General features: G+C 30.4%; 1 protein-coding gene across 2 annotated transcripts in view; it reads left to right on the forward strand.

Moving 5' to 3' along the window:
• The first annotated feature begins 5,777 nt into the window (after positions 1-5,777).
• Positions 5,778-24,005, forward strand: part of LOC106681849 (synaptic vesicle glycoprotein 2C) — an 82,457-nt gene continuing 64,229 nt past the window's right edge. The window contains exon 1 of one of the 2 annotated variants that reach the window (XM_067046243.1): positions 5,778-5,914. In XM_067046243.1, coding sequence (XP_066902344.1) covers positions 5,881-5,914 — 34 coding nt within the window. In that variant the 5' untranslated portion in view covers positions 5,778-5,880. Of the gene's footprint in view, positions 5,915-23,529; positions 23,703-24,005 lie in introns of those variants that run through there. The other variant, XM_067046242.1, reaches the window with a different exon arrangement.

Below are 24,005 nucleotides of genomic sequence, written 5' to 3' on the forward strand. Positions count from 1 at the left end.
ATTTGCATTCCATAAAAGTATATTTAAGGTGTTTTTGTTCATCTAAGGAGTAAATGTAAAATTGAATTACCTTGGTCGATTTTCCAATTTATGTTTTCAAGGAACAGTTAATAAAAAATTAATTTCTTTTAAGGAAAACATTTTTTTTTTTTAAATTTATTTATTGATATTTACAACTTTACATAAATACATCAAGTAAATTTGAGGAAATCATAAAGGTATGGTACAACCATGTAGAGAAACTACCCAATGGTAGCACTCTAAAAAGATTTTTAGAATATAAGGTTTCTAGGCCATCTTCTTTTCAGACGCCTCGGAGGATTGTCCGGAATAAAAGAGGAAGCAAGATTAAAAACTAATGGGTTTGCGTGGTTAGGGAGTTTGTAATGGAAGGATTGATATCTGGTTCGGGCTAGATCGGTTACAAATGGAACATTAAGGTCTTTGTGGATAATTTTATTTGTGACAAAGTAGGAAGCATTTAGGATTTTACGAAGGATTTTGGATTGTAAGGATTGGATACGAAACTTTCCTACCTCGGACTGATATGGAGAGGGGGCTACACAAGGGGATGAACGACTTACAAAACTTTTTTTAGTGATAGAAAGTCGAAAAATATTAGTCACGTGTTTGAGGGTTCTCGCCAATGCGCCCAAGATCACTACGGCTCCCCTCTTTATTTTATTTCTTCTATTTTATCCAAACGGTCTTTGATAGTTTTTTATACTTGCCGGTAACAGTTTCCGCTTGGTTCAACGTGTTCTCCCCCCTCTCCCCGCTCTCTAGCGGTCAAGTTAAGGCCCACTCATTTTAGACAGAATCGGTGCCTACCAAGTAAATTTCCCTCATTTTTTTAATATTATTTCCTTTTTTTTTTTCTCTGATTCCCCATATCTCGTCTATCTTCTTCCTTCTAATTCACTTTTCCGGACATTCTATATTAATTTTACCTTATTATTAGTTTTTACTCATCTATATTAATGTGTATCTTTTATCCATTGTAACATATATTGTTTTCTTTCTTGCCTATTGTATCATAATATCGTTTTCTTTTATATATTTCATTATGTTAATTTAAATTCTTTTTCATTATTGTAGACAATACTTGCATACCGCATTATGCTAATTCCATTACTCATCATTTACATTTCCTTCATCATCTTAACTATGTCTATTTCTTTATTTACTTGAACACTGTTTTTTCTTGAATAATGTCATATTTTATCTTCTATTATTATCAATCAACTTCTATCTACATAATTTATAGTTATATATATTTCTAAGTTTGTTTATTATTATTTTATTTTTATGTTTCTATGAGTTATGGTTCTTATCTCGTTTTTTATTTTTTCCATCAGTGAAGGTCTGATATTCAGGTCGAAACGTCAGCCCAAATAAATAAGTTTTGTTTATTTCTATATTTTTGCTAGCCGCGCCCCCGGCCATCTTCTCCTCACAAAATAATAAAAATGTTTTTTACATTTAAGCCAATTTAATACGATAAAAAGTCTTTTGTTATTATTCTTCTCAACAAAACCATTCTACTCGACTAGTTTATAATAACTATTAAATACGTGCAGAGAAAAAGTTGTATACGATATTACCAAAAAAATCGAAAATTATGTAATTTTTTTTCTTTTCTCCATCTCAAATTTTTGTCAACCTAATTTCATCATAAAAAAATGTATTGAAATTAGGGATCCCACTGAGTAGCCTCCCTTTGCAAATTTATTATTATTTTTTTTTTATGTCATCAAGCTTTCATCATAGGCTCGTTTAAATACAAAAAGTCATTGAATTTCTAATAATTAATTCTGTTTATGTATGAAATTATGCAATAATGCTATGTTTTAGACCAATTTATTTGAGTCAACATTTCAGGTTTTGAAATTGGGTGAATTCATATCTTTGTATTATCTAAATTTACCCAAAAGAAACACTCGTTTGATAACGTCGTTCTTTTTTAGCTAATTATTGGGATCTATTTAAAAAAAATAAAATCTGGGCTGTTAATAATATGTATTTTTAATAATGGATCTTGAGATTCAGTCATTAAAACAACAATATTAAGACAACGTTTTGCAACTTTTTGCAACGTTTCCATAGTTGCATGTTCTACAATAAAAAACACAATTTTTTAGAATTATGAATTTCTACAAAACTGAACTGGACAAAGTATAATTTAATTTTTTTTTTCTGATCCCTCTAAAACAGAAAAAAATATAAATTAGTGGATGCTTTATTATGAGAAAAAGAATAAATCATGTTGAGTATTACCTTTTACTACGGTATTTTAAGGTTACCGTCATACTTATTTATTGATTGTGAAATGTGAAATGTCCATTCTGTATGGTCCTACTCGTAAAAAATAATCCGGAGGTGAAGGTAGATTTTTGCATAGAAGATATAAATAAAAACAGTTATTATTAAAGACTAATTTAAGATTTTTTTTTTATGATTCCTCTAAAACAGAAAAGCAATTAATTAGTGAATGCTTTATTGTGTGAAGAAAGGAATAAATCCTAGTGGGTATTATCTTTTACAACCTTTGGTATTTTAACGTTACCGGTAATATTTATTAATTAATTGTGAAATATCCATTCTAAATGGTGTTATTATTAAAGAAAGAGTCCGGAGGGCTCCTCAAATTTAAGATAAATAACTATAAACATTGTTTACTTTTTTTTTTTCTGAACTCCTAGAGAAAAATAATAACAAACAATTAAATATATACAAATGAAAAATGTATGTACATATGTTGGCAAACTAAAACATCTTCTTTTGCCAGTATGGCATTATAAGATTGGTTGCCGGGTCCACTGAAGGCGGTGTCAACGATGAAGGAATGTGTTTGCCTGTAGCTTAACATTATTTACAATTGTATATTACAGTATTATTAAGTGATGTTCATAGTCATTTATCTTAAATTAAACTCTGCCCCTTTAGGTTTTGCAATAATTAGTTAAATAAATTTATTGTTCTATAACTGTTTTTACATTGTAGGCCATGACTATACAAACAATAAAGTTGCCAAACAACAATAACAATCTGTTTTTATAAAAGAATGTAATTTATAAATTAGAGAGGTGGAGCGCTCTGGTGGAATCCAGGCGAACTTCGTGCTTGTCAATCGGGGGTCAGACTTCAGATATTATTTCGCATTGCAAAAAGTATTAAAGTTTAGAGCACTCTCTATAAAAGAATGAAAGTGGTCAACCCAGTGGTGGGTGTGGAAGGTATTGAGAATGATACGTGGAGGAGTCTCGGAAAATCTGGAGGAATGAGAAGCTGATGGAACTGTTTGTGAAATCCAACATCGTGGTTTTGAGATAGGGCAGGTAGGGAGGATGCTCAATAAGATATATGAGAAACAGGATGGAAAACAAAAAAGAAGAAGTTCCCGGATCAGATGGCTAGACGATGTGAAGGAGGTTCGAAGGCGCTTGAATGTCAAAGATAGAGGGAGAGAACAAGAGATCGTGAAGATTGATTTGCTGTGGTGGAAGAGGGGGTTAGAGTTCTTGTAGTGCCACAATAATAATAATAATTATTGTAAAATAGCAAAAGTGATGTATGTAACTATATATTGTACAGGCTACTTCTGTTTGTACGGGAGTTGTCCCATAATATTTGTTATATAGGAGAATTTGTTGATAAAATGAAATAAGGGTTGTAAAATAGATGGGAAAGAAAAAAAACAATAAATTGAAAAGCTTGTATTTAGTTTGTAGACTGGTATTAATTGTAAAAGAATACTGTGGAAAAAAAATGTTATCTTTTAAATAAATAATTCAAACTCTATCCATTATAGTCTCAAAACCTTTTATTTCTCTTATACGTCCAACGTTTCGGCCAATCCGGCCATCTTCAGGGACAATCCACTACAAAACAGTTTCTATTACATGTACGATTCTACAAACAATTTAAAATACTTAACATTATTATTTATAATTTATCTTACCTCAAAACCACTTTGAAACCATATAATTTAACAACCCTAAACTTCATGCAGGCTATTCTGCCCAGGTCAAAAATATCAATATCTATGAAACATTAAAAACATTAGGTAAAAATATTTTTTTGTTAATAAGTATTTCCCACATATGTTTAATTACCTAATTAGTCAATTATCAATTAAAAACAAAGTCAATTTATTTATCTGCAGACACTATTCCTTAAAACTTTTATCACCACTATGCTGGTAACCTTCCTCCACTCAGTTCAAGCATTTAAAAATTATTTATCATAACTACATTTTTGTCAATATTTTCTTTATTTCATTAGCAAAAATCCTATCAAGGCCAACTATAATTATCCACATACAATTTTTCCTATATTATTTATAAATTAATCTTACTTAATATCTCAGCACAGTTTTGATTTAAATTTCTTGAAATTTACTGTATAATCAATATTTTCAGATATGTAAATGGATTCAAGTATTTTCCTTTTGAATGAATTATTCTCTTTATGTAAAATGATTGTATTTTCAAAATCAAAAATATGTTGGTTTTTGGTTGCATGCTGGACTAGTGCTGTTTTATTTATTCTCAAGAAAATATTAAGATTATAAATAAAAAATATTATCTTTCTATTATATTAGGGGTATTCATGAGCTATGTTAAAGCGTGTTAAATGGAAAAACTCGTGTTAAATCGAAAAAAATTGCCTTCTTTAGCCGTGGTAAAACGAAATAACATTTAACATGGCTGAGAGTCTGTTACTTGGTCAGTTAAATGGAGAATGACGTCACACAATAGACCAGTTGAGATCGCCGCCATATTAGTTGTTGTGACTTTTAATACAGTTGTCAATTAGCTCATCTTCATTCTCTTCTTCACAAGTTTGAAGATCAATAAGACACTCATAAGCTAATCTTTCACACAAATTCCACTTTTCACTCACTCTAGGCATGTTTTAATTAATTACTTAAATCAAAACTGAAGTAAACAATAACATGAGGGTCGGGAAGGAAAGGTTATAAACATAAAGGCTTATATATACAACAAGTTGCTGAGAAAATCCGCTAGGGGCTCTTATGCATTTAACGTTTAACATGACTTCAAATAGGGCTGCTCACAATCCTATAGTTATAACATTTAACATGGTAAAACATATAACATTTAACACAACATCATGAATACCCCTAATATGGTAAAACATATAACATTTAACACAACATCATGAATACCCCTATTATATCATATAAAAATACGTAATTTATGTATGTCCGATCACGGATTGATCAATATGCTGTGTAATGTGGCAACCTAATGTATTTGGGCAGCATGAATGAATAAATTTCTTTCTCTCTCTATATATACTTTTTTTCGTACCTTTCAATAAAATAAAAATTATTACTCCATGCATATACAATGCATGAAATGTATTATATATACTTTCGTATGTATTCCCGCTTTGATTGCCTTGAAGCATGGGATGGAAATGGAACTTGAAAGAACTGTTCCGCTGGTTTTGAGTTTACGTAATATATAAACCATACACTCAAATATATATTTTTGCTGAGTACGTTTTTTAATCAGGATATGCTACAAGTACTTCACAAACCTACATCTAGCGTTGCCTTCGCACTTTATAAGTACTCTTCTAATAATACTCAATTAAAAGTGGTCGAATACTCCCTAAATCGAATGGTTAATGAGTTTTTGATACAGGAAGAGATTTGAGACTGGATTTGAAAGCAGTCGATTAATATCATTGGTGTGCTATGTTAAGGTCATAGTTCTTTGTCATTCTCATTGCAATTTAGCTTATGAGTGTTACGTATGGAGACCAGTTCTAAACCGGTCTACTGTCGAGGAATGGTGTTTTCCTTGCATTAATCTCTACAGGAGAGTTAAGTACAGGGTTCAAGACAGCATGTTTCCACGTTACCGGCAAGTAGCTCAGGCGGGTATGTAAATAGTATTATATTTATGTGATACATTATATATTACTTTTATTACTTGTATTAATCTTACGCTTCCATCAACACATGTATTCATTCAATAACTCAAACTTTCATAAAATATATTCCTTAACTCAAAGGCTGAAAAACGTTTTATACTTTTAAAAATATTTGGCGCCCTACAACCAATTCCGATTTTTTTGTAAATTGTGTTTTGTGTTAAAGCTATTGCTATTTTTGTGATTTATGAAAAAAAAATATGCATAAAGCCCAAAAAAGACGAAAACTATAAACAAAAAAATTTTTTTTTTATTTTGCTATAAAAATTCATGTTTCTCAAGGAAGAATAAAAAATATAAATTTTGTTCCTGGTAAAAATACAACACTTTAACAAAACATAGGGAAGCCGTGATACAATCAGATTAGATCGGGTAGTCTCGAATTTTCCAGTCCGATTCAAATTATTTTTCTAATTTATTTATTCATTAATATTTTGTATTAATCCACCGTTTATTAGTGCTAACGATGAGTACCCGATGGTCCGGGTACATTCAAAATAGCTCAAATAGAAAATAAACTATTTTTTATGAGCCAAAGTTTCGTCCCACCTTACAGAACTTCATTTAAAAAAAAATAACATAAGGGAAATAAGAATAAAAAAATTTGTTTTTCTTATTTTCCATCTTTTATTGTTTACTGTACTATTTATTTATACATTAATATTTACAACTGTACAAAAAATACATCAAGTACATTTGAAGTAATATCATAATGTACCATACCATTGGCATGTGGAGAAACTACCCATTGGAAGCACTCTAAAAACTTTTTTACAATATAAGGTCCCGAGGCCATTTTCTGTTAGGGCTAAATTGGTTACAAATAGAACATTAAGGTCTTTCTTTATGTATGATTTTATTTGTGACAAAGTAAGAAGCATTGAGGATTTTACGAAGGATTTTGAATTGTAAGGATTGGAAGGTTTAGTGGAGCCCCAAAGCTCAACTCCCTATGCCCAGATAGGCCTTATAATAGTCATGTAGATCAGTCTTTTGTAATGGAGTTTGGACCGTTTGTCTAGTAAGTGCTATAATATTCGGACGTGCAGTCACCTGTCTTTTCAGTCTTATATTCAAATGTTAAATTTAAAATTTCTCTTGAAATAAAAAATGTAAAAATTAAATTAAAATCTGTACTGCTACAACCCATGAAGGGTCAAGGGTTCAGTACTTTGTAAGGAAGTACTGTTACAAGTCAGCGGTTTTAACCTTACAGGGATTTTTACCTAATTAAGGGTACCTAGTTTAAGAGATTGGGTGGACCCCGAATTGACGTGCAGTTTCCTGTCTTTTCAGTCTTGTATGAGGATTCCAGCTTAGTCGTTTGTCCAGATGTAGTTCACGGTAGCGGATCTGTTCGGCAAGGGTAAGAGCAACATTATTAAAGGAGACTGTTGGGCTGTCGGTAAGTTTACGACGTAGGGTAAAGCTGATTAGATGGGATTTATTTATTTTTATTTATTTTTTAAATAATTTATTTATTGATATTTACAACTGTATACACATATATACAACAAGTAAATTTGCTGTAGGTGACATAGTAACATGATAAAAACATGTGGAGAATCTACCCACCGATAGAACTCCAATAACATTTCTAGAGAAGAAGATCTCGAGGCATCTTCTTTTCAGACGCCTAGGAGGATTATTAGGTAATGAAGGAGAAGCCAGGTTAGAAACAAGTGGATTTGGGTGGTTGAGAAGTTTATTATGGAAGGAACGGTATGGTTCTGGCCAAATCGGCAACATATGGAATATTGAGGTCCTGATGGATGACTTGATTTGTGACAAAGTAAGGAGCATTAAGGATTTTGTTTTTCATTTTTCTTTTTTGAACATGTGTTCGCAAAATCTCAGTCTCCAGGTCATGATGGCTGTTTCCAGGTCTTTCAAATTCCTATATATTTCCTCATTGGATTCTCTCCTATGCCCCTCTTGCGTTATTTTGGGTCCCTGAATCCTCCTCAGAATTTCCCTCTCAATCTTCAGGATCCTCTTCAGGTTGACTGTGTCCATACCATGCAGTATCACTGGCCTTATTACTGTATTGTAGTGTGTTTTTTTTTGCATTGGAGGATAATTTTTTCTTTTTGTAGGCGTTTCTGGTGGCTCAGTTCAGCCTTTTCAGTTTGACTATTCTTTTTTCTACACACACCCTGTCGGAACCGTTGCTACAGATTATTTCTCCTATTTAAATGTTTTGATTAGTTTCATCTGTTTTCAATTTATTATTAAATAATTATCTAAAATTCTATATTTTTCTCTAACAAGGGGCGTTTTAACTGAGTTAAAATTTTTACAATATAAACATTGAAAGAAAATTTACTTGTGAACAATATATCATTGAAATGTCAGCCCAATTATAAATAAAACGACCATGTCGGTATTTTGTCCGGGAAAAGACCTTTTGTGTGCAGCTGTGGAGTGAAAGGAATATTAGATTAAGTCAATACAATGTCCTTTTGATAAGTAAAAAGAAAAAACTCGGTAATTTACTATGTTTTCAGTAAACAACCTCTTCCACATCCTCTTTATTGTCAGTCAGTGGTTCAGGGTCGTAGACGGTTTCATAAGCTGTCCATAGATTTCTAAAATATTCGTAGAGCATATGTGCTTTGACTGGTTGTAGTTCACACCTTATTTGTTTTTGCATCAGTTTTACAAGTAGTTCTTATGCACTCACTAAAAGAGCCGGGGAAAAAAAATCAGTTATTTCATCCATATTTTTTATTACTTTAATGATTACCATGTCAAGGCGAGATTGACGAGTCCGCCAAGTATAGAAAGGTGAAATAAAAAATAGCGGATGTTTCAAAGTAAAAAAAGAATATTGTTTTTGAGTGTCATTATTTAAAACTACTTATAACACTTGGAAAACAAATAAAACATCTTTTAAAGTAGAGTAAATTTGCTATAATATGAGCCCTAATAGAGCTATTTATGTTGAATAGTTCTCGAGATATTGTTTTTTTTAAAAGCAACATTTCATTTTAAAAAATCAATAGTAAGTGAACTTATGGGAAATCTATATCTCAGGGACAGTTCGACGTACATATGTCTATTAGCACTCATATTAAAGGTAATACAATGTAACTTAAAGTAGTTTATGACGTTTATCTTCGTAACAGTAGTAGTTTATGACGTTTATCTTCGTAACAGTAGTAGTTTATGACGTTTATCTTCGTAAAAGTTGTAGATTATGACGTTTATCTTTGTAGCAGTAGTACTTTATGACGTTTATCTTCGTAACAGTAGTAGTTTATGACATTTATCTTCGTAACAGTAGTAGTTTATGACATTTATCTTCGTATCAGTAGTAGTTTATGACGTTTATCTTCGTAACAGTAGTAGTTTATGACATTTATCTTCGTAACAGTAGTAGTTTATGACATTTATTTTCGTATCAGTAGTAGTTTATGACGTTTATCTTCATAACAGTAGTAGTTGATGACGTTTATCTTCGTAACAGTAGTAGTTTATGACGTTTATCTTCGTAACAGTAGTAGTTAATGACGTTTATCTTCGAAACAGTAGTAGTTTATGACGTTTATCTTCGTAACAATAGTAGTTTTCCTCATATTAAACAAAATAAATTCACTTCATACTGATTTCTAGTTGTTCGAGCAAAATGTTTGATTTATGAAAAAATACATCTCTGGAACCATTAGATGTACAGTTAGTCTGCTAGCACTCATATTAAAGATAGTTTAATGTGCTGTAAAGTATTTTATGACGTTTATCTTCGAATGAATAGTAGTTTTCATGACATTTTCTAATTTCAATTGATTTTCAGTTGTTCGGGCACAATCTCACACGAAAAATTCATACATATTTGAAAAATACAAATATCATAAAAACTACTACTCCTGCGAAGATAAATATTAGTATATTATAGTAATAAATAGTATATTATAAAATATTGCTTAATATTTATCTTCGGAGGAGTAGTAGTTTTTATGATATTTGTATTTTTCAAATATGTATGAATTTTTCGTGTGAGATTGTGCCCGAACAACTGAAAATCAATTGATATTAGAAAATGTCATGAAAAATACTATTCATTGGAAGATAAACGTCATAAAATACTTTATAGCACATTAAACTATCTTTAATATGAGTGCTAACATCTGTACGTTTTGTGGTTCCTGATATATAGGTTTCCTACTGTAAAATCAGTAACTAATGATTTTTCAGTAAATTTTTTTGAAATGTTGCATTTAAAAAAACCTTATCTCTGGAACTATTGAACGTAAATTACTTTATTAGGGCTCATATTTTAGTAAATTTACTCTTCTCTAAATGATCTATTTTTTAGTTTTTCTACTGTTGTAGATATAGTACAAGAGCCCAAGAGGAGAAAAAAGGCAGTTATCTCACCCCAATTTTTTATTACTTTAATGAAAACTATGTACAATTACTAGTCAAAATTCATGAGTCTTCATACTGCCAAGTATAGGTAAGGGGAATAAAAAATGGCGGCTGTTTCAAAGCGATAAAAAAAAAAATTTTCATTCGGAGCTCTATATCTCAAAATGTAAGAACAACACAAGAAAACCTAAGAGAACGTCATTTAAAGAAGAGCAAATTTGCTAAAATGTGAGCTCTAATAGAGTTATTTACGTTAAATGGTTTTCGAGATATAGCTCTTTAAAAATAAACATTTCATAAAAATGTTGTATGGGACGTACTGAAAAATCAATAGTTTATTCAGTAGTCCAATTTATTTTTGAAAAATCTATATCTCAAAAAATTAGTTTTTTATCGCTTTGAAACAGCCGCTATTTTTTATTCCCCTAACTATAGTTGACAGACTAATTCATCTTTTCTATTAATTATACAGAACATAGAACTGTGATAACAGAGTTTTCATTAAAATAATAAAAAAATGGGGTAAAATAACTAGCTTTTTTCTTGCCTTGGGTCCTTGTAGTAGTAATTTTTAAGTAATAGTATTAACTATAAAGGTAATAGTCATCGATGTCTTTCAGTATTCTTACTAAATGTCAGAGCTGGGCAACTATGAAAATAATAACTAAAATTGCCAAGGAAACGATATTTATTTATCAATGGTCCATTCATGAATGAGGGGCGTATCCATGGCAACTTTAGCTATTAGTTTCAACTGTAGCTACTTTTTGCCTGTTTCTACTTAACGTTCTTGCTTTGTACAACACTCCAAGTTGAGAAAGGCATGACTAGTTTCAAGGATTTCTTATGAAATACTGACATGCACCTAATCCATTTTATCGGTAATCATGTTCCTCGTAGGATGACTATATTCTTTTCCTTATTGTTTTTAGTATTAGTGAGATTCTTTGTATTTAAAAGTCATTATTTTTCTAAATAAAAAAAAATAATAAATCCGATTTTTTCTCAATGTATAATGTCTCGCAATTCGAAAAATCTGGTGCATCGCACAACATCCATTTTGTTTTGAAATTAATCCTCGCTAATTTCAGAACATTGACTACTACAGAAATACAAAAAGTATATAAACTGCATTTTACGTTATTTTTTTAATGATTCATTCACAGCCTTATTGTTATAAAATCAATATTGAAAATACTAAGGGCTGATTGGACCGTTACAGTTTAAACTTAAATTTAAAATATGTCGATTCGAAAGCGCGCGATCTTAAAATCGATTTAATTTTCATTTTCAGCATCTTCGAAAACATATATAGGGACCTCAATATGTCAGAAATCGGAAAAGTTAAAATAAGCCGGTGATCATAAAATAGATTCTTTTTTCTTTCTTAGCACCTCTGAAATTAATCGATTGACTAGAGAAAGCATAAACATGGCTATATGTGAGGTTAAATATGGGCATTCCTGGAAGATATGACCAATTGTCAAATTGTTGTTACTATACAGGCAGTTCGGAGGCGTTTCTTATGAAATATGATAGGAGTGGGTGAGCCTCGTGTGACCTATTCTCAGCCTGGTCAGTACGACCTCTCTACGGCATTTACGGTTGGAAGAACCTCAGGGCTTGACATCCTCTTCGTTCCTCAAAAATTGCCATCTACCTTTGGAGTTGAAACCCCTTACCAATATAAATTCAACAGACAGACCCAGACTTTATAAGAGTTTATGTAGAAATTTGTATGTCAAAACCTTTTAGATGTTCCCGAAATGTGTTTTAACCTGGGAAAAAACATTTTTATTTATATCTCTTCTGTTAATTATCAAATTCTCTCTTATATTGTATTCCATTTTTAATCATATTATCCTCTTAATGGCTTGCGCAGTGTAGGGTTACAATTTGCAGAGTCTAGACCAGATATCTCACTGTTGGACCATCTCCCTTCTCCTACTCCAGCCCATATCCCGCCTCCTGAACTTTTAGGCGTTGGGAGGTAGCGGCCCCGTCGCCCGGTCATAGTACCGCAGATAGCCACTGGTCTTCCAGGTTGAGGGAACAGTGCACTGACGCTTATACATTTACACAGATTACAGCACAATACCTTCACCCCCACAGGATAGACCAAGGTGGCCACCCCGGATGGGGAAGCATGTCAGGAAGCTATGAGGAGGCAATCCCTCCACCTGACTCGGGGGAGTGGGCCGATACCCCATTCATCTTAAACCCTATCGTCACAGAAAACAGAATGAAATGAGCTGGATTATTTATATGGAACATCATTTTTAATAATTAGTAATTGTACAGAATGAAATTAACAAAAATAAAGTGATGAAAGAAGTGGAGAATAAAAGATATATATAGGTAATTGAATAAGCAAATGAAAATAACATAATTAAGAGAAAAAAAAATTGAAGGTGTATTATGCAAAGGAATATGAATATTTTAGTTTATCAATTTCATTCAGTACAATTATTTACTTAAATGTCATTCTGTCTATATTTTATTTTTTGTATTCATTGGTTGTTATCTTGTTCTTTGTTAGCCCTGATGAAGGCTAGAAATTCTGGCCGAAACGTTGGCACTACTAAATAAGTTGTATCAACTTATTTGTGTTATATTCTGACCGCATCCCCCCAACCACCTACTCAAATATATAATAATAGTATTTGACTTTTTTTTTTTTGTTACATCGATTTATTTTATTTTTTTCCATAACAAAATATAATATTTCATATATACTCGTAGTAGATAAGGGAAAGAAAAAAATTAGCGTCTTGAAAAAAAAAATAAAAACTGATTTTTTTTTCTTGGAAAAAAAAACATTTTTTGCTTTTACTGACAATCCGATTGACAGTGCAGAGGCATAGTTGGGCAAAATTAACTAAATATAAAACTACAGCTAAAATTGTTGTGAATAAGATATTTATTTATTTATGGTTCATTGAAGAATAAGGGTCGTATCCATGGCAACTTTAGCTGTAGTTTTATCCATTCTTAATTTTTAACCATCTCTGTGCAGGAGTCCCTTATGGTTTGTATATATGTGATCTGATATATATACTGCATAGGTGAAGCGTTGGCTGGTTGGTCCTGAGGAATTTTCTTGAATGAGAATCGTCGGAAACTGTTACGTAGGATAATTACTTAAGATAATTATTACTCTTAAGATAATTTCTCATATTATAGACGACACCAACTTTAAAAGAAAAAAGTTTTTTAACATCTAAGCTGGACGAAAAAAATATTATCTTTTGTGAAAATTATAATTTTTTTTTAATATTGGGTAGGTAATTATCTTTTTTCAAGGTTGGCGTTTGACAATAAAATCTAGTGGATCTAATGGACGAGTCGTTGTTAAAACATAAGTGTATCCAGAAGGAAGTTTTTCACATGGGTAAGAGAACGTAATCATAGAATGTGGTAAAATTCAGGAAATAGAAGAGCCATGAAGAAAAAAAGGCAGTTATCTCACCCCAATTTTTGATTACTTCAATTAAAACTATGTATAATTACTAGTCAAAATTGATGAGACTACCAAGTATAGGTTGGGGGATTAAAAAATGGCGGCTGTTTCAAAACCTTAAAAAAACATTGATTTTTCATTCGGAGCTCTCTATCTTAAAAACTACCAACAACACTTGACAATCTAAAAGAACATTATTTAAAGAAGAGTAAATTTGCTGAAATATTAGCCCTAAAAGAGCTATTTACGTCCAATAGTTCTCGAAATATAGCTTTTTAAAAAGCAAAATTTCTTAAAAATCTACTGAAAGATTAGTAGTTAGTTAATTTATTTTGAGAAATCTATATCTCAGGAACTATGTGACTTTCTTGGTTGAAAAAAAAGTATTTATTTACCCCATATATAGTATAAAAATGTGCAGCCTATTCCGGAAACACCCCAAAGGATACGTCAACATCCACAAGAAAAACTTCACCCTCTTTTTTCTTGGCCTTACTTGAACAGCTTCTCTTGAATGTGGAAGTTTCTTTTAATCGGTATAATTCCTGTAGGAACATTCGCCTATTTTTTCTTGTAGACACATGAGGAATTTCGTTACATTACTTTCCGGTAAAATGTGTAAAAACATGGTTGATTTGAGTAAACACGTTTGTACCATAATCACTTCTTAGGTAAAAATGTTACATAGCTGGTGTACTGAAGGATCCACCTCCTCCCCTCCCCCCCCCCCGATTAAGCACAAATGTTTTGGTATTAAATTAATTTGAAATCATAGAATAACATATGCTGCAATCTATAATCGAGATCTACATCCACGTGTTAATATTATTAACACCGAACAATCACTCAGATAAACACTTCACAACCCCCGAGGACTCGGAAACAGAAGTTTGGAAGACTAAGTCGAATGTTGTGTTTTTACTACTAGTACTCTTGTAATTGGTTGGGAAACCTTTAAGCGAACACATGAAACCACCAGCACTTATCTGGTACCTTTTTCAAACCCGCCAGAACGTTATAGACCTGAAAAACTACGTGGACCGTAGTCACTCCAACTGTACCATAGATACCCTAACTGTACCAAAGTCACCCCAACTGTACCATAGTCACCTCCACTGTACCATAGACACTTCTACTGTACCATAGACACCCCTACTGTACCATAGACACCCCAACTGTACCATAGACACCCCAACTGTACCATAGACACCCCAACTGTACCGTAGACACCCTAACTGTACCATAGACACCCCTACTGTACCAGACACCTCAACTGTACCATAAACACCACAACTGTACCATAGACACCACAACTGTACCATAGTCACCCAGCTTTACGATACATTATATTCTCATTTAAAACTCGATTAGCCAAAGGGAAATTAGATCATGCGGATTCTGTGTTTTGGGTAATTTAACAATTTGGCTTGATCAAAGCAATTTGGCATGTTTTAAAGGTAAGATAAGCTGGCATACTATCATAGAGTTTCGAGGGTGTGGTGGGAAGAGAAGTTTCTGTCTTATTTTTGATGTTAAGGTACCCTTGATTGATTGTGACCTCGCAGCCTAACATCGATACATATTTTGTATCGACTGCAGTCCAATTAAAAGTGAATGTTCATAAGGAGCGGTGGGTTCACACCTATTTCCGGTTTTGGCTACTTTTAGAACGTAGCTCGGTATACGTAGATTATTTTGAAACACTGCTCAACTCACCATTTTGTTTAAATTGCCAAAGGCTAATGCAATACCGATAAACAACATTTTTCGCTTTATCGTATTTTTTATTTAGTAATAGAGTCTAAAGTAAGAATAAATAAAAAGAGAGTTTTATTATTATTATTGAAAATATATACAATCATGGATTATTATTAATTGAATATGTTTTGTATATATATATATATTACTTTTTTTATGATATTTTGCTTTTCTTTAGAATCAGTAAACGTGTTCACCATTATTCTAAAATGTTGTTTATTTTTAGTTTAATACAAAAATTATGGAGGTCATTTAACATACATGTAAGTAATTAATCTATTGCCCAAGGACAATGGTAGCTTCTAAGATTTCGCAAGCACCTATGTACATTGGAACCCACGGTATCTACTCTATAATATGCCAGTTATTTCGAGTCTTGAGTAGTGACTTGTAATATGAAATATTATCATAAGGAGTTCCGAGAAGTATCTTCGAGTTATTGGTAATAAATTCGGTACCAAACGTCAAAAAAAGAGTGGATTAGGTTAGAAGAAAAGCCGTGGATCCCAGACAGACAGATATTACTTTATTCGATTTTTGGATTTTACGTATTTTTAAACGATTTATCGATTATAAAAGTTCATTATTGAAAGAAATACGAAACTAATTGCATTGCTTTGTATGTTAACTTTTTTTTTTTTTTTTGTCATAATAGAAGATCGTTGAGTGACCACGTATCATAATAATAAAAAGAAATACGGTCCAAGTTCGTTTTAAGAAAAAAACTCAAATATTATTAAAAATATATAATGTTAGCCACCGTTTCGCCCCACGGTACTGGGCTTCGTCAGAGCTAAAAAAGAAAAAAACGCCTAAAGAAGATGAAAAAATAAGCAAACAGATAACAAGAAAAAATATAATTTAAAAAAATTACATTTACTAAAATAAATGTAACGTATTAGATATACACCACATCTCTTTCCTGGTTGCGTTTAGTTCAATTTTCATGCTTACCTGCATTCAGGTAGATGTCCTATTTTTTTTTTTTCATTATTTTCCTTTATTCTGGATTTTACTCATATTCCCTTTATCCATCTTTTAGTGTGTACTGTATTTTGTTATATGTATGAATAATATGGTGAGGGTTGCAGTCAAAAAGAACAAAAATAGTTAACAATTATTTATTTTCGACGTTTCGTCCCACTTTTTGAGCTTCATTGGTACTGTTCAAGTTGATAGCTTTAAAGACTTTCAATTATTTTTATTATTATTATTATTTTTTATAAACTTTTGTATTTGTTATTGTATCCGTTTTCATTATTATCTAAAACCTTTTAGTTATTCTTATTTAGTTTAACGTCTTGCTGTAAACCTTTTTTTATTTATATTGTTCATTTTGATAGAAATTATCATGATTAGCCACACCTTAATTAAATTTTATTTTTGTTATCTATTCGCTTACTTTGTTACCTCATTTAAGTGTTTGTATCTTTTTTACCTCTTATGATTTCCTATAGGAAATTATGGGGTGAATATAATTGTGTGAATTAAAATAAATAAGGATGAAGATTGTTGTTAGGATGGTTTTATTATTGTTGTAGGTTAAAGTACACGAATATGGGACAGTGGTCCCGAAAAGTTAATAAAAATTTCATTAAACTGGAAGTCATTAACCTCAAATAATTTTGTTATGATTTGACTCACCAGACTTCCTACAGAGATAATCCAGATTAATATTTATTAATTCTATTATTCAGATTACGTCTATTGTATTTATTATTTTTTTCCTCTCTTAGAGGGCAATTGTTTGTTTTGTTAGTTTACGAATGTAGTTATTTTTGTTATTAATTTTACTTCTGTTACTTATTAAGAATTATTATTTCAATTCATTTATTTTATCTTAATTATAACGTTGAATATAGTTAGAGGTATCTTTTGTACGAGATTATACCTCCCAATTAATTGTTAAAAAAGGAAATGTAACTCTCATTGGGTTGTAAAATAAGTTCGCAGCTTTTTTTATTAGTGTAACTAGAGAGTAATTAAAAGTAATAAAATTTGGAGTCAAACAGACTGAACCTCTGCGGAGCATCCCTGATTAAGTACTGAAAGTCAGGTCGAAACGTCTGCACAATTTAATATATTTTTATTTTATTTTATTTTTTTTCTGCTTACCGCACTCCCGACTATCTTCTCCACATTTTATTTTTTTCAATTATTTAAAATTGTTCAACACAAATATTGTTTTTGTTTTTTTTTCAGTTAAAAAAATACAAAAGTTATTGCAGATATAAAATCTATTTTCAGTATTTATTCTATTACCGACGTTCAAGGACAGTGGAAGATTTTAAGATTTCACAAGCATCAGAGTCCATTAGCAGGCTCAGTCTGGATGTTATTCCAAGTTACGAAAAGTTACTTATTAAATCGATGTTAAATAATTACGATCAGGAGTTCCGAAGATTATCTTCGAGTGACTTTTAACTTTGGTGCCAAATATAAAAAAAAAAAAAAAAACCGTACAAGGGCCCAAGAAGCATTTTTTCGTGAAAAAAGGCAGTTATTTCACCCCAATTTTTGATTACTGAATTGAAAACTATGTATAATTACTAGTAAAAATTGATGAGTCTGCCAAGTATAGGTAGGGGGAATAAAAAATGGTGGCTGTTTCAAAGCGATAAAAAAAAATAATTTTTCATTCGGAGCTCTATATCTTAAAAAGTAGGAACAACACAAGAAAACCTAAGAGAACGTCATTTAAAGAATAGTAAATTTGATAAATATGAGCCCTGATAGTGTTATTTACGTTTAATATTTTTCGAGATATAGCTCCTTCAAAAGCAACGTTTCAAAATGTTGTATGGGACGTACTGAAAGAACAGTAGTTAGTGAATTTATTCTGAAAAATTTATATCTCAAAAACCATATGACATAAAGATGTCTATTAACACTAAAATTAAAGATAGTTTAATGAGCTATAATTGGATCATATTTATTACGTATATTTTCGTAGTAGTAGTTTTCATAAAATTTGCGAAAATAAATTGATTTATAGTTGTTCGGAGCAATTTTCATTTGCTAAATCTATATTCATATGTGAATATCATAAAAACTAATACCCCTACGAAGATAAGTGCCATAAACTACTTTATTGTAAGTTAAATTTCCTTTATTTTAAGTGTTGGCAGACATATCTGCGTCTTATGGGTCCAGAAATATATTTTTTCAAAAATCCAACATTTTATACAAACAACTAGAATTAACATTTTGTGAGTTTATTTAGTCAAATTTCATAAAAACTACTAATCCTACAAAGAAAAAAGTTTGTACTATCTTATAGTAAATTTAACTGCCTTTAATTTGAGTGCTAGCAGACATCTGTACGGTCAATGGTTTTTGAAATAAAGTTTTTCAAAAATCATACTTATTGTCCGAACAACTATAAATCAATTTATTTGATTTATTATTAATTGTATCCAATGCGCTGCATATTTTTCGTAATATTTTGAGAAATTGGTACCTAAACTCTGAGAACGTTTCTCGTAGCTTTATAAATGGTCGAGATATGACCACAGAACCCTGTAAAATCTGGAATAAAGATTTGATTTTAAATATTTTTTTTCGCTAGGCCTATTGTTAACATAAAAGAACTACTTGTTTAAAAATTATCGCAGTATAGATAACGTTTAGGATCATATTTAATGTCCGTGAGCTGTCAACAAATAAATACCACATCTTATTTACAAAGTTTCTCCGTGGTCGAATAACACTAATTTTCCTTTAGAAACTTCTATTTTTACTCAAATCTGATGAAATAGTTTAATATATTGTCAGTGAAATTGTATTAAATATCTGTCAGTGATGTAAAAAAATAAATAAACAGAAGGTGTGGAAGAAAATGTAAATAATGTAAATTGAAATCGACATAATAAAATATTTAAGTAATGATTAAAAATATATAAATAGCAAAAAAAAACTTAAATTAATTTAGAAAAATGAGGAAAGAAAGAAATTGAAATTATATTTTTTGTTGAGCTTTGGGGCTCCACTAAACCATCAAATTCCTCCAGAATCCAATCCTTACAGTCCAAAATCCTTCATGCTCCTTACTTTGTCACAAATCAAGTCATCAGGACCTCAATGTTCCATATGTTGCCGATTTGGCCAGAACCAGATACCGTTCCTTCTTCAAGATACAAACTTCTCAAACACCCAAATCCACTTGTTTCTAGCCTGGCTTCTCTTCACTACCTAATAGTCCTCCTAGGCGTCTGAAAAGAAGATGGCCTCGAGATCTCCTCTAGAAATGTTATTGGAGTTCTGTTAGTGGGTATATTCTCCACATGTTTGTATCATGTCACTATGTCACCTACAGCAAATTTACTTGTTGTATATATGTGTGTACAGTTTTAAATAACAATAAATAAATTATTTAAAAAATATATATATTTTTTGTAAAGTTAGTGGAAATGTAATTGTTACTACTGTGAAATAAACTATCGATATTATCAACACGTACAATTTAATTATGAGATCGCAGTAGTGATAATATATTTCACTAGACATAATAACTAATTTAATCTATCGATTTTATATTCGTTAATAATGTCCGCTTGCTTTCGGTTATGTAAAATGACATTGGACGAATTCGAGCAATCTAAATGCTTTGATAAATACTTTTTACGAATTTATCATATCACAAATGGAATATTCCAGTTTGATAGGTTAATTATACTCTAAAAATGTCTGCAGTCAATATAACTTTTTCACTATTCATTATTTTATCAAATATCATAGAAACTACTACTCCTACGCAGATAAACGTTATAAATCACTTTATAGTGCATTTAACTAGCTTTAAATTACCGAAATTACTAATAGACAAACGTATGCTGAATAGTTACTGAGATATAGATTTTCATAAAGCAAAAGTTTTAGCTAATGAAATAGAAATCATAAGCTTGTTAATTTATTTTGACCAATTTCATAAACACTACTACTCCTATGAAGATAAACGTAATAAATTATTATGTAGTGCATTTAACTAGCTTTAATTTGAGTGCTAATAGACATTTGTATGTCGATTGGTTCTTGAGATATATATTTCCCAAAATAATTAACCACTGATTTTTCAGAAATTTTTTATCACTTATTTTCGCAAATAATATGACAACTAAAATTCCTACAAAGATAAGTGTAATATACTACTTAATAGCACTTTAAACTAGCTAATTAATATGAAAATAGCTTTAATACGATATAGTTTTCCCAAAATTAATTTAAAAACTACTGATTTTTTTTTTGTTTTTGATATGAAATGTTGTTTTTTAATAAGCTGTATATCGGGAACTATTGGACGTAAATAGTTCTATTATGGCTTATTTTTTTGGAAACTTTACTCTAATTTAAATGATTTTTGTAGTTTTAAAGTTAAGCTACGAAAGAAAAATTATTATTTTTGGACGTTTTGAAACAGCTGCAATTTTTGTTCTACACTTCATGTATAAATTAACGTTTTGTGATTTATTTTCGCAAATATCATGAAATTAATCTACATTAAATGATATTCTATTAGGATTTCTAGTATTGTAGGTAGTTTTAAAGACACGGATCTACAAAATAAAATTTAATTCTTTCAGACGTTTTGAAACAGTACAAATTAACGTTTTTGTCAAAATTCATGAAAACTACAACCCCCACCAAGGGCGTAAATAGTTCTATTATCGCTTGTTTTAGAAAATTCACTTACTTTTAATAATGTTCTATTAGGTTTTCTAGTATTGTAAGTAGTCTTAAAGATAACCAGCTACAAAATAAAAATTAATTTTTTTGGACATTTTGAAACAGCAGCTATTTTTTGTTCTTTCATGTATAAATTAACGTATTTGTCATTTAGTTTGTCAAATATAATGAAAACTACAACTTCTACCAAGATAAACACTACATACTACTTTGTAGCACATTAAAATAGCTTTAATATAAGAAGGTAATAGATATCTGCATGTCTAATGATCCCTGAGATATAGCTTTCTAAAATTAATTTTAAAAGTATTGATTTTTCGTTATTTTGATATGAAATCTTTCTTTTTTAAAAGCTGTATATCGGAACTATTGGTTGTAAATGGCTAAAATATCCCTTATGTTATAGAAAATTGACTCTACCTTAAATGATTTTCTATTAGGTTTTCTAGTATTGTAAGTAGTTTTAAAGATATAGAGCTACAAAATAAAAACTAATTTTTTTGGATGTTTTGAAAAAGTATAAATTAACGTTTTTGTCAAATATCATGAAAACTAAAACTACTATCAAGATAAACGTTATAAACTACTTTGTAGCAAATTAAAATAGGTTTAATATAAGAAGCTAATATACATCTGCATGTCTGATAACCCCAGAGATATAGTTTTTCTAAAATTAATTTAAAAAGTGTTGGTTTTCCGTTATCTTGATATGAAATGTTGCTTTTTAAAAAGCTGTATATTGGGAACTAACTGGACGTAAATAGTTCAATTATCGCTTATGTTTTAGAAAATTTACTTACTTTTAATAATGTTCTATTAGGTTTTCTAGTATTGTAAGTAGATTTAAAGATATAGAGCTACAAAATAAAAATTAATTTTTTTGGACGTTTTGAGACAGCCACTATTTTTTGTTCTCCACTTCATATATAAATTAAATATATATAAAATAAAGTTTTTGTCAAATGATATAGTTCTTTTTAAAAAACTGTATATCGCAAACCATTGGACGTAAATAGTAAAATCATCCCTCATGTTATAGAAAACTTACTTACTTTTAATAATGTTCTATTAGGTTCTCTAGTATTGTAAGTAGTCTTAAAAATATAAAGCTACAAAATAAAAATTAATTTTTTTGGACATTTTGAAACAGCGGCTATTTTTTGTTCTTTAATGTATAAATTAGCGGGTTTTTTTTTCATTTATTTTGTCAAATATCATGAAAAGCTGTATATCGGGAACTATTAGCCATAAATTACTCTATCAAGAGTCATATTTTAGCAAATCTACTGTTCTTTAAGTAATGTTCTATTAGGTTTTCTAGTAGTTTAAAGATATAGAGCTACAAAATAAAATTGGTTTTCGCAAATATCATGAAAACTACTACTCCTACCAAGATTAATGTTAGAAACTACTTTATAGCTCATTAAACTAGCTTTAATTTGAGTGTTATTAGACATCTTTATATAGTTCTTGAGATATAGATTTCTCAAAATAAATTAATTAACTACTGATATTTCAGTACGTTCTACACAACATTTTTGTGAAATGTTGCTTTTAATAAAGCTATATCTCAAGAACTATTGAACGTAAATAGCTCTATTAGGGCTTACATTTTAGCAAATTTACTCTACTTTAAATGATGCTCTCATAGAGTTTCTAGTGTTGTTAGTTGTAAAGATATAGGGCTCCGATTAAAAAAATAATTATTTTTAACATTTTGAAACAGCCGCCATTTTTTAGTCCCCCAACCTATACTAGGCAGACTCATCAATTTTAATAATTATATGTATTTTCCCTTAAAGTAATCGGAAATTGGGGTAAAGAAACTGACTTTATTCCACCAGGCTCTTGTACTATACTTTTCATTGTCCATTTTAATAATATAAATTCGAATAAATTTGAATTTCGTTATTTGGCTAAAAATAAAATTGATATTTTTTAATTCTAAACTTATTATATGAAGAAATAAACAATGTGTTCTGTTGAAAACAAATAATTCCATCCTCATTTCTTTTTAAAGGGAGTTTGTAAAAATAATAATAATAATTATTAAAAAAAAAAGTTAAATATAATCAAGACACTGCCCCTGATAACGGTTTTTAATAAAACTTTGTTGTGCATTCCTTATCTAAAAGAAACCCTCCGATTACGTCACTTATAAAGAATGTAGATTGGTAATGTTTCAAATTTCTTATTTGATATTGTTAATTTCGTTTGCTAAAATTGTTATCACTAGTGACGTTTAACTATGAGAATAGTTATGAAATTAGACACAATTTGCGTACAGTCTCTTATCAGATAGTCACGGTATGCTATAAGAAGGAGTATCATTTAGATGGGTATCTTGCTCGGGTCAAGATGGTGGAAGAGATCGCGCTCCCTGGTCAACGGAGAAGAAAGTCATCTAATTCAGGAGTATATGTCATCAACGGTGGGAACATTGAAGATTTCCAGGATCTTAAACGTGGCAAGTAACATGTCCATATATTAAAACATATTTGTTTGAAGATAATAATTTCAGAAACTAGAGTTCTGATTTAATTTTTTTTTTTTATCATAGGAAATTAATTATAGAAGGCTTTAGGTCATAAAGCTTAGCTCTTCGACTCATACGTGCGGAGCAGTAATAATAATAATAATACAAGAGCCCAAGAGAAGAAAAAAGACAGTTATCTCACCCCAATTTTTTATTACTTTAATAAAAACTATGTATCATTACTAGTCAAAATTTATGAGTCTGCCAAGTATAGGTAGGGGGAATAAAAAATGG

Source organism: Halyomorpha halys, unplaced genomic scaffold (assembly GCF_000696795.3).
Source record: "Halyomorpha halys isolate HHAL.00 unplaced genomic scaffold, Hhal_1.1 Scaffold370.1, whole genome shotgun sequence".
In the NCBI taxonomy this organism is placed as follows: domain Eukaryota; kingdom Metazoa; phylum Arthropoda; class Insecta; order Hemiptera; family Pentatomidae; genus Halyomorpha; species Halyomorpha halys.